Raw genomic sequence first — 13,258 nt, 5'->3', positions numbered from 1 at the left:
AGTTTTTTTTATAAGTGATTAAAAAAAGAATAAGTATGATAACCACGCTACACAGAGCAGTAATTATAAAACAAACATTACTGAGACAGTCTTTCAGAACCGTAGCATTGTGATCATAAAAATATATATTTGCCACTTGCCAGACATCACAATGAAAACGTTGAAAAACTTAATCAGGTGTTACCATTTAGTGGTCAATTGTACGGAATATGTACTGTACGGTGCAATCTACTAGTAAAAGTTTCAATCAATCAAAAAGCCAGTTATTCCTGCCAATAGAAAGAAACACCAAGGTAAATTCTAATTGTGAGATTTAAAAATCGAAATTGTGAAAATACTTTTTTTGTTGTCTCATAATTATGACTTTCTCATACATTTGACATGTTATTTTTCCCCATGCAGTGGCGGAAACTGGATTCCATACATAACCGATCATAAAAAATAAATACAATGGTAAAGTAAACAAAAATGTATAATATGTCAATGGATACAACTGGGGAGTAAGAAGAAGAAACAAACAAGAAAAAATGAAAAAGCGTTTGTATATTTTATTGTTTAAACTTCCGGTTTTAACATGTTGACGCGCCGTCAGGGGCATCTTCTGCAAGGCCACGTCATTATAGCGCATGCGCAGTGACAACGCCACGGTGAGCTGATGTGGACTTCCTTTGCCTTGCTAGCAGTCAGCCAACCAGGAGCAGTAATTCATAGGAGCTGCACTTGAACAGATATAAAGTCTCAAAACCAAGATGTTCCGGATAGCTGCCTTTATCTTCCTGTTGGTGGTTGCCTGCTCGGGTAGGTTTAAAGAATGTATTCAGCGTAAACGCTTTGTTTGTAAAGTTCTAGCTTCTACCTGCTATTTAAGCTAGTTATTTGCTACTAGCTAATTAAAGCCACACATGAACCTACACTGCACATCTTGGATATTTGACTGGCCAAACGTGTGTAAATGTTATTTACTGTACTCATTATATTTACTCTGTAACTGTGGCGACAGGAGAGAGCTGCACGGACCCGACTATCACCCCGTCGGCCTACACCACCTCGGACGCCGTTATCTCTGCAGAGTCTGTGTTCATCGTGGAGCTCAGCCTGGTGTGTGCCAACGGAGCTCAGGTAACAACTGTGTCCACATGTGGAACACATTCTTAATGAAAGTTATTGTTGTTCATTACTGTGCTCCTCTGCAGAGTGTCACACTGTATGCCGATGTCAGTGGAAGACAGTTCCCTGTGACCAGAGGCCAGGATGTTGGCAAATACCAGGTACTGTATAGTGCAGTGGTCCCCAACAACCGGTCCGGGGACCGGTACCGGTCCTGACGCATTTGCTACCGGGCCGCAGAGAAACATTAAATAATTTATAAACGACAGCATTTTCTCCGACTCAACTTTCGCCTGTCCCACTAGACCAGGGTTCGGCAACCTTTACCACACAAAGAGCCATTTTGACCCGTTTCACAAATTAAAGAAAACAGTTGGAGCCTCAAAACTCTTTTGAAATTTAAAATGAAATAACACTGCATACAAAGTTTTTTTTTTGCTTTTGTGCTATGTATAAACCAGGGGTCTCAGACACGCGGCCCACACCTTAATATGAAAATGTAATGTTAGTGCGGCCTGCGAGTTTTATATGAATGGCGCTTGCCAGCGTCATACTTGCCAACCCTCCCGAATTTTCCGGGAGACTCCCGAATTTCAGGGCAACTATTCTCTCGAATGTCTGCTGATCAGCCCTTTGAGACACTTGTGATTTAGGGCTATATAAATAAACATTGATTGATTGATTGATTTTCACCCTAACAACAAAAAAAAGGGCGTGCCGTGATGGCACTGCCTTTAGCGCCCTCTACAACCTGTACATACAGCGTGCCGGCCCAGTTAAATGTCATATGAGGCTCCTGCAGACACACATGAGTGACTGCAAGGCATACTTGGTCAACAGCCATACAGGTCACACTGAGGGTGGCCGTATAAACAAGTTTAACACTCTTACTAATATGCGCCACACTGTGAACCCACACCAAACAAGAATGACAAACACATTTTGGGAGAACATCCGCACCGTAACACAACATATACACAACAGAACAAATACCCAGAATCCCATGCATCCCTAACTCTTCCGGGCTACATTATTCACCCCCTCTACAGCCTTCGAAGCAGAACCTCCAGGTTCTGTAACAGCTTCTTCCCTCAGGCCGTAAGACTCTTGAACGCATCATAATTAAATTATCCCCTCAACTCCCCCCAAAATGGATTAACTCGCTGGAATAAAAAAGACAATATAACATACATCCATAAACGTGGACACATGTGGAAAAGTGCAATATATTTATCTGTACAGTGCATATATTTATTTATATATGCACCTTATTGCTTTTTTATCCTGCACTACCATGAGTTTATGTAACGAAATTTCGTTCTTATCTGTGCGGTAAAGTTCAAATTTGAATGACAATAAAAAGGAAGTCTAAGTCTAATGTAGCCCGGAAGAGTTAGGGATGCATGGGATTCTGGGTATTTGTTCTGTTGTGTTACGGTGCGGATGTTCTCCCAAAATGTGTTTGTCATTCTTGTTTGGTGTGGGTTCACAGTGTGGCGCATATTAGTAAGAGTATTAAAGTTGTTTATACGGCCACCCTCAGTGTGACCTGTATGGCTGTTGACCAAGTATGCCTTGCAGTCACTTACGTGTATAGGCAGAGGCCGCATACAACCTGTGACTGGGCGGGCACACAGATAGTATGGTGAAAAAGCGGACGCGACGACAGGTTGTAGAGGACGCTAAAGGCAGTGCCATCACGGCACGCCTTCAATATTGTTGTCTGGGTGAAAATCGGAGAATGTTCGCCCCGGGAGGTTTCCGGGAGAGGCACTGAAATCCGAAAGTCTCCCTGAAAAATCGGGAGGGTCGGCAAGTATGCAGCTGAGCCGCATCAGAGTGATCAAAGAGCCGCATGCGGCTCCGGAGCCGCGGGTTGCATCTGCATCTCATTGCAGAGAAACAAGCCCAGGGCTCCCACTAATTCAGCGTTATAGTGAGTTATATTTTTCATGCACTTATTTTTGCTGTATTTTTATCTGGCACAAGTGGAAAGCCGGTCCCTGAAAATAATGCCTACATTAAACCGGTCCGTGGTGTAAAAAAGGTTGGGGACCGCTGGTATAGTGTATAACAGGGCTGGGCGATAAATTGATATATTTTTAAACAAGACATGAGTGTGAATGTGGAATTAGTGTCAAAGCGCTTTGAGTTCCTTTAAAATGGTAGAAAAGCGCTATACAAGTATAACCCATGAGCTAAGAAAATATTTTAAAATCGATATAATTTATTTCACGTTAAAATGACCAAACACCGCTTTATTTGTTGTGTTCCTTGATTCACCCCGCTTCCCACTCCCTCTCAACACACCCTACCCTTCCTCCTTCCAAGACATGCTTGCATGTATAAGGACATCCATGATTGGTTGGTTGTTCACTATGATGAGTCACGATTGGTTGACATCAGGGCAAAACATTAGGCACAGGCCAATCAGAGGCAACACAGGACGGGTCATGGAACCAGGAAGGGAAATCACAACAGACATCCCAAATGACGAGGACAGAGTCGGAGAAGAGAAGAGGGTATTTCAAGCGGGAAATTTATATATTTAAAAAAATAGTGGAAGATGGCCGAGGGATTCTCTTCTTTAGATTTTTCTTTTAGCGATCTAGACGATGTCCAGGAAACCCACAAAGCTTCTACTTGGCCACATTTCGACAAATGTATGCGTCTGAATAAAAGATTTATTTGAGTTGTTTACCATATTAGCCCAAATCAAAACTGTTCTCCAGTTGCCAAGCCGGGCATATTTCGCACGAGAAATGCTGCCAAAACTGTATGCCGAAGTGAGGAAGACCATAACCACACAATTAAGTAAAGTCACTTACTTGGCGCTGACCAGAACCGTACGCGTGTGACAGTCCATTACATTGTCGACTGGGAATTAAAAAGTGCAAATTTATTTTTTATCTGAATTTGATACATTTTGTATTATTTGCACAGCTATGTTATTTATTTTACATAGAATATTTTTATTTATGTTATGTAATTCTGTGCTACTTAAACAGTTTATTTTTTGTGCTGTTAATACCCATCTTGACTAACTGGGTTAATAAAAGTGCCACTGACTGTTTACAGTACAGTTCTCATTCACTTCAATTTCGGTGAATCTCGCTCAAAAATGAATATCTTTATATGTATACTTTCACCAGAAAAAATATCGAGATATATATCGAATATCGAGTTTAAGTAAATATATATCGATATATAGTTTTTCGTCCATATCGCCCAGCCCTATTGTATGATGTAGTTTTCAGGTTGAATTCTGACGCAGACCTCATGAATTTGTGCAACGTATACCTGATTTTGCGCTTTTGTTGGCAAAAGTAGCTTATCACATTAAACCGTCAACGTAATATGGAGGTAAAAATGTAGGCAAATTATTGCCAATCAATACAGTATTATTGCCATTATTTTTTTGAGACCAAATTAACCACAGATGTAATAATACATAATGCCAGTATACCGTATTTTCCGCACTATAAGGCGCACCGGATTATTAGCCGCACCTTCTATGAATTACATATTTCATAATTTTGTCCACCAATAAGCCGCCCCGGACTATAAGCCGCGCCTACGCTGCGCTAAAGTGAATGTCAAAAAAACGCTGCGCTAAAGTGAATGTCAAAAAAACAGTCAGATAGTTCAGTCAAACTTTAATAATATATTGAAAACCAGCGTTCTAACAACTCTGTCCCAAAATGTACGCAAATGTGCAATCACAAACATAGTAAAATTCAAAATGGTGTAGAGCAATAAATAGCAACATAATGTTGCTCGAACGTTAATGTCACAACACACAAAATAAACATAGCGCTCACCTTCTGAAGTTATTCTTCATTCGTAAATCCTTCGAATTCTTCGTCTTCGGTGTCCGAATTGAAAAGTTGCGCAAGCGTGGGATCCAAAAATGGCCGGCTCCGCCTCGTCGAAGTCATCGGATTCAGTGTCGCTGTTGTTGTGCAGCAGTTCTGTGAATCCTGCCTTCCGGAAAGCTCGGACCACAGTTGTGACCGAAACTATCTGCCCAGGCATTTACGATCCACTGGCAGATGTTGGCGTATGTCGACCGGCGCTATCTGCCCGTCTTAGTGAAGGTGTGTTCGCCTTCGGAGCTGTGTGAAAAAAGCCACCCGGCCTCTTCGCGTAAACTTCCCTTAACCACTCGCTCATCTTTTCTTCATCCATCCATCCCTTCGAGTTAGCTTTTATGATGACGCCGGCTGGAAAGGTCTCTTTTGGCAAGGTCTTCCTTTTGAATATCATCATGGGTGGAAGTTAGCATGGCAAGCTAGAACCACAGTGAAGGATGACTTCTCATTCCCTGTGGTGCGAATATTCACCGTACGTGCTCCCGTTCCACAGTGCGGTTCACAGGAATATCAGCTGTGAAATACGGTAGTAATCCGTGTGCGGATGGAGAGATTGCGTCTTTTTATGAACCGGATCGCTTAGTAGGAGCCATTTTGTGGTCTTTACAGATGTAAACAGGAAATGAAACGTACGGTGATATCCGCGCGTTTTTTCTTCTTCTTCCGGGGGCGGGTGAAGCGCTTCCTGTTCTATGGGGGCGGGTGCTTTCCTTGGCGGTTGCTTGCGTAGAAGAAGAAGCGTTTCCTGTTCTACCGGGAAAAAAGATGGCGGCTGTTTACCGAAGTTGCGAGACCGAAACTTTATGAAAATGAATCGTAATAAAGCGCACCGGGTTATAAGGCGCACTGTCAGCTTTTGAGAAAAATTGTGGTTTTTAGGTGCGCCTTATAGTGCGGAAAATACGGTACATTTTCAAATGCAATAAACTTAGTTTAACATTGTAAGAATGTAACTATTTAAATCTCTTGGGTAAATAAAACAAACAAATTATACAAATAAAATATACTCTCTGTAAGCTAAATTTTCAAAATCACAACCAAAAGCATAAAATAGGTTATGTCTCTGTTAAGGAGGGGCTGGGGGACCCTCAAATATACACAACCCGAACAATAAATAAAATGGCTAAATAAAGTTTTTGTGACCAAAATGATCATGGTTATCATTATTATTGTGGTATTGTTTAATGTGGTTAAAAAGTAATTGTACACACACTAAAATGTTTTAACCAAGGTGTATTTTTTATTTTGTTTTAACTACAATAAATAGCCACACAATATACTTTCTTGGCACAGGAAACATCAAATATTGTTCTGGCTTCATTAGAGCCATATTGTTTTTATCTGTGTGTTTAAATATATGTATCTTCTTCGATTTGTAAAAGGTAAATAGAGTGATCAGTTGTTTCACTTCCGGTTTATGTGATCTCACTCAAGTTCACTTCCTGTTATACGGAGTCCATGTCTGTCTGTTTCAACTTGACACTGGAGTTTATATCGCTAACTGTGCAAAAACATCACAGCCGTTATGTTTATTGTGATACCTTTTGTTACCGGTAGTTGTTTAAACAATTTAGATTGAGGTATGACATTTCTTAATGGGTGTAGATGTTGTTTTCATGCTAGCATTTAAGCTAGCAAGATAACTCTAGTCCTTCCATAATGTTGTCGACGTGGGGTTATCATTCACGGTTTTTCGATCATTTTAATTTGATACAGTAATATTAATCATTTAGTAGTTTTGCAGTGGTTATCATTACTACCGTTTATTTTTATATCCAACGCCCTCAGTTCCTGAAACCGATGTAAAAGAGTGACCACTCTTGTAACCCATAATAACGCAATCACATGGCGATTATTGAGGCTGGCAACCTACTTACTTTTCATTTAACAAAAGTTAGGTGGAAAAAAGATTATTGCTAAGCCTAATGTCCCTGTGTGGAAATATTTGGGCTTCACACCGAATTAACAAAATGAGCCCATCAACATGGACAAACAAGCCAGTATGCTGAATTTGTTAGAGAAAAGGATGACAACGAAAAACAAACCACCCAATCCGATATTTCCAACCGTTCAATATTTTACATGCATTATTATGATTACTGTATCTTAGTGTTTAAATTGTGCCCAAAATAATGCTGACAATATTGTTTATTGACAATAATGTGTGGAACAATATATCATTGAGCAAAGTGTGTTATCGGCCCAGGCCTCGTGTTTGACTTTTAAGTGTTTGTTCCTTTTCCCTTAGGTCTCCTGGAGTCTTCCTCACAAACAGGCCAGCTCTGGCACTTACCAAGTCAAGTTCTTTGATGAGGAGTCCTACAGTGCCCTGCGCAAGGTTAGTTCCATATTTTGCCACACAGCTAATTTTGCAATAACAGTTTAATTGAAAACTGAAAACACCCAAAGAAGTTTTGGAAAATCATCAAATCTTTGTCCGGCTGCTATAATTCAGTCAATCTTCCACCTAGTATACTTCATGACGGTGTCAGAGTAAGTGACAGAAGATAAATGGGTAGTCATTTTAATAATCATTTTATTTCCTCTGGTTTTCTCTACAATTCTGACAACTCTACTGAAGCTCCGCTAACTCCGGAAAGAACCGTTGAAAATACCCAGGTTTTTAACTTTACGCCCTTTACCACAACCGAGGTCACGAGGGCTCTAAAACAACTTAAACCTAGAAAGCCAGCTGGCTCAGATAAGTCGGAGCCGCTCTTTTTAAAGTTGGCAGCTGAAATTATAGCTGAACCACTGACTCACATTTTTAACCTTACTCTAATTTCAAATGAAATCCCTTTTGGATTGGAAATCTGCCCTTGTAATCCCCCTATTAAAAGGAAGTGACCCTAGTAATCTAAATAATTACAGACCGATCTCTAAACTCTCTGTTCTGGCAAAAGTGCTTGAATCCCTTATCAGTGAACAGATAAAAGACTTTTTGGACACCAATTTTATTCTGTCACCATTTCAGTCAGGTTTTCGTAGAAATCACAGTACTGTTACTGGTGCTATGAAGTTTATAAATGATGTAACTGAAGCTCTTGACAAGAAGCAGTGCTGTCTGTCCCTCTTTATTGACTTTTCAAAGGCATTTGATACTGTTGATCATGTCATTTTAATCAAACGTCTTTCAGCTATTGGTTTTTCTCAGCAAGCAGTTGGATGGTTTGCAAATGACCTCACAAGTAGAACTTAGGCTGTTCAGATAGAAGGTTCTTACTCGGACGTACTGCAGGTGAAAAAGGGTGTCTCTCAAGGTTCTGTGTTGGGCCCCTTATTATTCACTATTTACATAAATAATCTTGGACAGAATATTCCGAACTCAACTTTCCATTTCTATGCTGATGATACTGTCATATACTGCACAGCACTCACTCTTGCTGAGGCTTTTAAATATCTACAACATGCATTTGACAGAGTACAAGAACAACTTTGCTATCTTCAACTGGTTTTAAATGCAGAGAAAACAAAGTGTATGGTCTTTACCACATCAAAAACTGTAAGATCATCACTGTGTGAGAACATTTTAACAAGAAATGGGCAACAAATTATGTTAGTATCTGCTTTTAAATATTTAGGATTTTTAATTGATGACCACTTGAGTTTTAAGGAGCACATTCAGTATGTTGTAAAAAAACTGAAACTTTTACTGGGATTTTATTATAGAAACAAGTCTTGCTTTTCTTTTACTGTGAAACAGAAATTGGTGGAAACAACCTTTTTACCTGTTATTGACTATGGAGATGTGTTGTACATGAATGCTACTGCTGGTTGTCTCCACAAGCTGGATAGTGTGTACCACGGGGCACTGAGATTCATCACCAACTGCGCTCCCCTTACTCACCATTGTGTGTTATACGTACTCAATGGTTAACTGGACATCTTTATGTGCTCGACGCCTCAATCATTGGTATGTTTTCATCTACAAAACCATTCTGGGTATCACTCCATCTTATCTGTCTTGTCTTTTAACAAAGAAACAAGGAAGTCACAATCTTTGTTCAATGAATGTTCTGCAATTTGTCGTCCCCAAAGTAAGAACTGAACTGGGCAAGAAAGCATTTAGGTTTTCAGCACCGAAGGCTTGGAATAACCTACAATCGAACATTAAACTTCAAACCCTAGTTACGTTGAATGAGTTTAAAGCTTCTGTGAAAGGATTACAGTCTACCTTGTCTGTATGCACATGTGTCATGTGAGCAAGTTTTAATGTTGTAAATGTGATGTTTTATGTATTTGTTTACTGTTTTGAATGTAACCTTGCTGCTGCCCTCTTGGCCAGGTCTCCCTTGGAAAAGAGATCTTTGATCTCAATGGGATTTTACCTGGTTAAATAAAGGCTAATAATAAATAATAATAATAATTTTTGAATTATGTGTGTTTAGGCGCAGAGAAACAATGAAGACGTTAACGCCATTCAACCGCTATTCTCAGTCAACGTTGACCACAGGGTGAGTGCTTTCTCATGCTGCGACCATTTAACCTCAATCTTTATGACGAGGGATGGATAATGATACGATTTTTCGGGTTGTGATTCCACTTTTGATTCTGTTTAACGATTTGGTTCTTTATAATTTCTCTTATTGATTCTTATTTGGGGAAAAAAAGACACCAAAAAGGGGAAGTAGCATACATTTTGTTTATTTTAGAGGTGACATGACCTTATAAAAGCCTACGGTGAGGTATTAAAGGGGAACTGCACCTTTTTTTGGACTTTTGACTATCGTTCACAATCCTTATGAGAAAACTATTTTTTTAAATGGTTTTTTTTGCATACTAAAATATATAAATTGGCTCGTTCTTGGTGGCTAGCAGTGCCGCTAATGGGAGCAACACTTATTTGGAACATCCCACAGGTGAACAGGCTAATTAGAAACAAATGGGTGCCATGATTGGGTATAACAGCAGCTTCCATGAAATGCTCAAGTCATTCACAAACAAGAATGGGGCGAGGGTCACCACTTTGTGAACAAATACGCGAGCAAATGGTCGAACAGTTTAAGATCAACATTTCTCAATGAGCTATTGCAAGGAATTTAGGGATTGAAAAGGTTCTCAGAATCTGGAGAAATCACTGCATGTAAGCGGCAAGGCCGAAAACCAACATTGAATACCAGTGACCTTCGATCCCTCTGGTGGTACTGCATCAAAAAGTGACGTCAGTGTGTAAAAGATATCACCACATGGGCTCAGGAACACTTCAGAAAATCACTGTCAGTAACTACAGTTTGTCGCTACATCTGTAAGTGCAAATTAAAACTACTTTTCAAAGCGAAAGCCATTTATCAACAACACCCAAAGACGCTGCCGACTTTGCTGAGCCTGAGCTCATCCAAGATGGACTGATGCAAATTGTAAAAGTGTCCTGTGGTCTGACGAGTCCACATTTGAAATTGTTTTTGGAAACTGTGGATGTCGTGTCCTCCGGACCAAAGAGGAAAAGAACCATCCGGACTGTTATAAGCGCAAAGTTCAAAAGCCAGCATCTGTGATAGTATGGGGGTGTATTAGTACCCAAGGCATGAGTAACTTACACATCTGAGAAGGCACCATTAATGCTGAAAGGTACATACAGGTTTTGGAGCAACATATGTTGCCATCCAAGCAAGGTCTTTTTCATGGACGCTCCTGCGTATTTTAACAAGACAATGCAAAGCCACATTCTGCACGTGTTACAACAGCGTGGCTTCGTAGTAAAAGAATGCGGGTTCTAGACTGGCCTGCCTGTAGTCCAGACCTGTCTCCCATTGAAAATGTGTGGCGCAATATGAAGCGTCAAATACCACAATGTAGACTGTTGAACAACTTAAGCTGCACATCAAGCAAGAATAGGAAATAATTCCACGTGAAAAGCTTCAAATATTGGTCTTCTCAGTTCCCAAACGTGTGCTGAGAGTTGTTAAAAGGAAAGGCCATGTTACACAGTGGTAACAATGTCTTTGTACCAACTTTTTTGCAACTTGTTGCTGCCATAAAATTTTTAATTAATGATTAGCAAAAAAAATTACGTTTCTCAGTTCAAACATTAAATATATTGTCTTTGCAGTCTATTCAATTGAATATAAGATGAAAATGATTTGCAAATCATTGTATTGTTTTTATTAACGAATTACACAACTTGCCAACTTCACTGGTTTTGGGTTTTGTAAAACTTTGGTGGAGGCTTTTGAAATTGTTTTGGAGAGCTTTGAAGGCTCCAACAATGACTCCTATTAGCCGCATCTTGCAAGCGTTAATCCTCTTTAAAATCCTTAAAAAAAGACGTCTGTTCTTTTCTCTCAAGATTGTGAACGATAGGCAAAATTCCAAAAAAAAGTACATACGTACACGTAGCATAGAAAAAAAAAAAATAAAAATAAATATAAGAAATATTCTTATGTAGAATTTACAAAATAAACATGTGAAAATTACACAAGAATGTAACATTTTCAAAAATGTTAAGAATCTCCCTCGAAAATATGCAGGTGAAACTCCAAAAATCAGAATATCGTGCGAAGGTTTGTTTTGATTTACAAGATGAAACTAATATATGACAGACTCATAGCATGCAACTCAAAATATTTGAAGGCTTCTTCTGATATTATTTTGATGATTATGGCTTAGAGCTTTTAAAAACCTTAAAATCAAAATCTCAGGAAATGTGGGTTTTTCCCAAACTGACATATCTCGCTTTGCATGTCATGAGTTCATATCACATATTAGTTTCACATTTGAAGTTGAATTGCTGACATTAATGTACTCTTACACAATATTCCCATTGTTTTAGTTCCACCTGTATTATATGACTTGGTGAAAATCTGGTTGGAGGAAAACATACAACTTTTTTTCTGACTACAATTGAACGTTCACCGACCAAAAATCAGGAGCACTGTGGCAAATGTGTGCAAGCTTTAGTCAACAAACTTGGTCACTGCTTGGTGACATTTGTTCATCCTGGCCTGAGTCTACTCTTCCCTGCCGTGATAAAAGGAGAGAGGTACCGTAGACCTCTCTTTTGCCTCGAAACCACTCAAGATCAGTCTTTTGTCATGCTCATCTAAATGAGAAGGCGTTCATTTCAAATAAACAGACATTGACATTATAATTAGTACCTGTTGTATAAACACCAAATGATTGCTGCTGGGATGAGATTGGCGCATTTCAAAAACACAACATTCCGTTATAGTTGTTGCATGCTGTGTGTTCAAATGTCTCAGCATATTGCTTGTATGTCTTCCTCTTGATGAAATGGCAACCTTGCAAGTATTACAAGTACGGTAGTGCTGTTGTAATCTTGTCTTGTAAAATGTAGCCAAACTTAAGAGCGTTTCTACTGCCTGGGCACCATGTTGCTGCCTGATACGTTGCATAATGACGTCATTCCCGCCTGCAGGAACCTTAACGGAATTGCTTGAGAAACTGGGAAGAGATTCTAAGGATTTGTTACACCAGGAACCAGTACTAAATAAGTGGTTCTCGATTCCCATCCCTACTTATGCCTCATATGTACTTATCTTGTTGTGTCACTCCCTTCAGGGGGCGTGGAACGGTCCATGGGTGTCCACAGAGGTGGTAGCAGCTCTTCTCGGCATCCTGGTCTACTACTTGGCCTTTAGTGCCAAGAACACCATCCAAGCATAAACAGATCCACAGTTACTTTTTGACCCTCTGGATCATTAAAGACTGACTACTGGCGCAGCTCCACAACAACATTAATGGCACGTCTTGAAATAAGTTTTTCCCTGCTTTGGGATGAGGATTGGTTGACAAGTCTTTGTATGATGTTTTTTTTTTTTAATTCAGGGACATCAGGTTTGTATCTTCAGACATTTGTAATTGTTTTTTTCTAAACCTGGACCCCTTCATAAATAATGATACATGTATTTGGTGCTGCCTCATAAGGCCCAGGCACAGAGAGATCAAACCTTACACATGTAGCAGAACAATTTGATGGCAGTTCTTCAGAACCAATAAATGGCTTGTTTTTCCTTCCTGTCTAATGTATTGGTTTTTCCAGACCATTAGCACACTAGCATCGCCACAGATATCTTTGTTTCCAAAACAAGCTGCAGGATTTATTCATCTCATTGAGTTCTTTAGTTTTGCTGATGTGGCTGCCATGTAAACTACAGTGTATAGTGACTAAAAAGCACAGCAATGACAGTACAGTCAGAGGAGGAGAAAACAAAAACAAAACCAGATGAAGAAATGTACTTGTATTACTAAAAATCAAATACTATTGTCCCTTGCCACATCATGCGTCAAGTTTGAGGTTTTTTTCTAAATACATTAATCAT

The 13,258-nt window shown here is 39.5% G+C and overlaps 1 protein-coding gene across 1 annotated transcript; it reads left to right on the top strand.

Annotated features, from left to right (window-relative positions):
• Nucleotides 1–630: 630 nt before the first annotated feature.
• On the top strand, nt 631–12,949 carry ssr4 (signal sequence receptor, delta). The gene is made up of 6 exons (XM_061986707.2): nt 631–798; nt 1,001–1,119; nt 1,194–1,268; nt 7,228–7,317; nt 9,368–9,433; nt 12,498–12,949. The coding sequence occupies exons 1-6, from the start codon at nt 750–752 to the stop codon at nt 12,600–12,602; spliced, it is 504 nt and encodes a 167-aa protein (XP_061842691.1). The 5' UTR covers nt 631–749; the 3' UTR covers nt 12,603–12,949.
• The last annotated feature ends 309 nt before the right edge of the window (nt 12,950–13,258 follow it).

The sequence above is a fragment of the Nerophis lumbriciformis genome, linkage group LG01 (assembly GCF_033978685.3).
Source record: "Nerophis lumbriciformis linkage group LG01, RoL_Nlum_v2.1, whole genome shotgun sequence".
Classification (NCBI taxonomy): domain Eukaryota; kingdom Metazoa; phylum Chordata; class Actinopteri; order Syngnathiformes; family Syngnathidae; genus Nerophis; species Nerophis lumbriciformis.
This window is presented reverse-complemented; position numbering and strand designations above follow the sequence as displayed.

Coding starts and splice junctions, on each gene's coding strand:
- ssr4 (XM_061986707.2), top strand. CDS start 750: ATGTTCCGGATAGCTGCCTTTATCTTCCTGTTGGTGGTTGCCTGCTCG. Junction 1,120..1,193: donor TGTGTGCCAACGGAGCTCAG/GTAACAACTGTG, acceptor GCTCCTCTGCAG/AGTGTCACACTGTATGCCGA. Junction 7,318..9,367: donor CCTACAGTGCCCTGCGCAAG/GTTAGTTCCATA, acceptor ATGTGTGTTTAG/GCGCAGAGAAACAATGAAGA.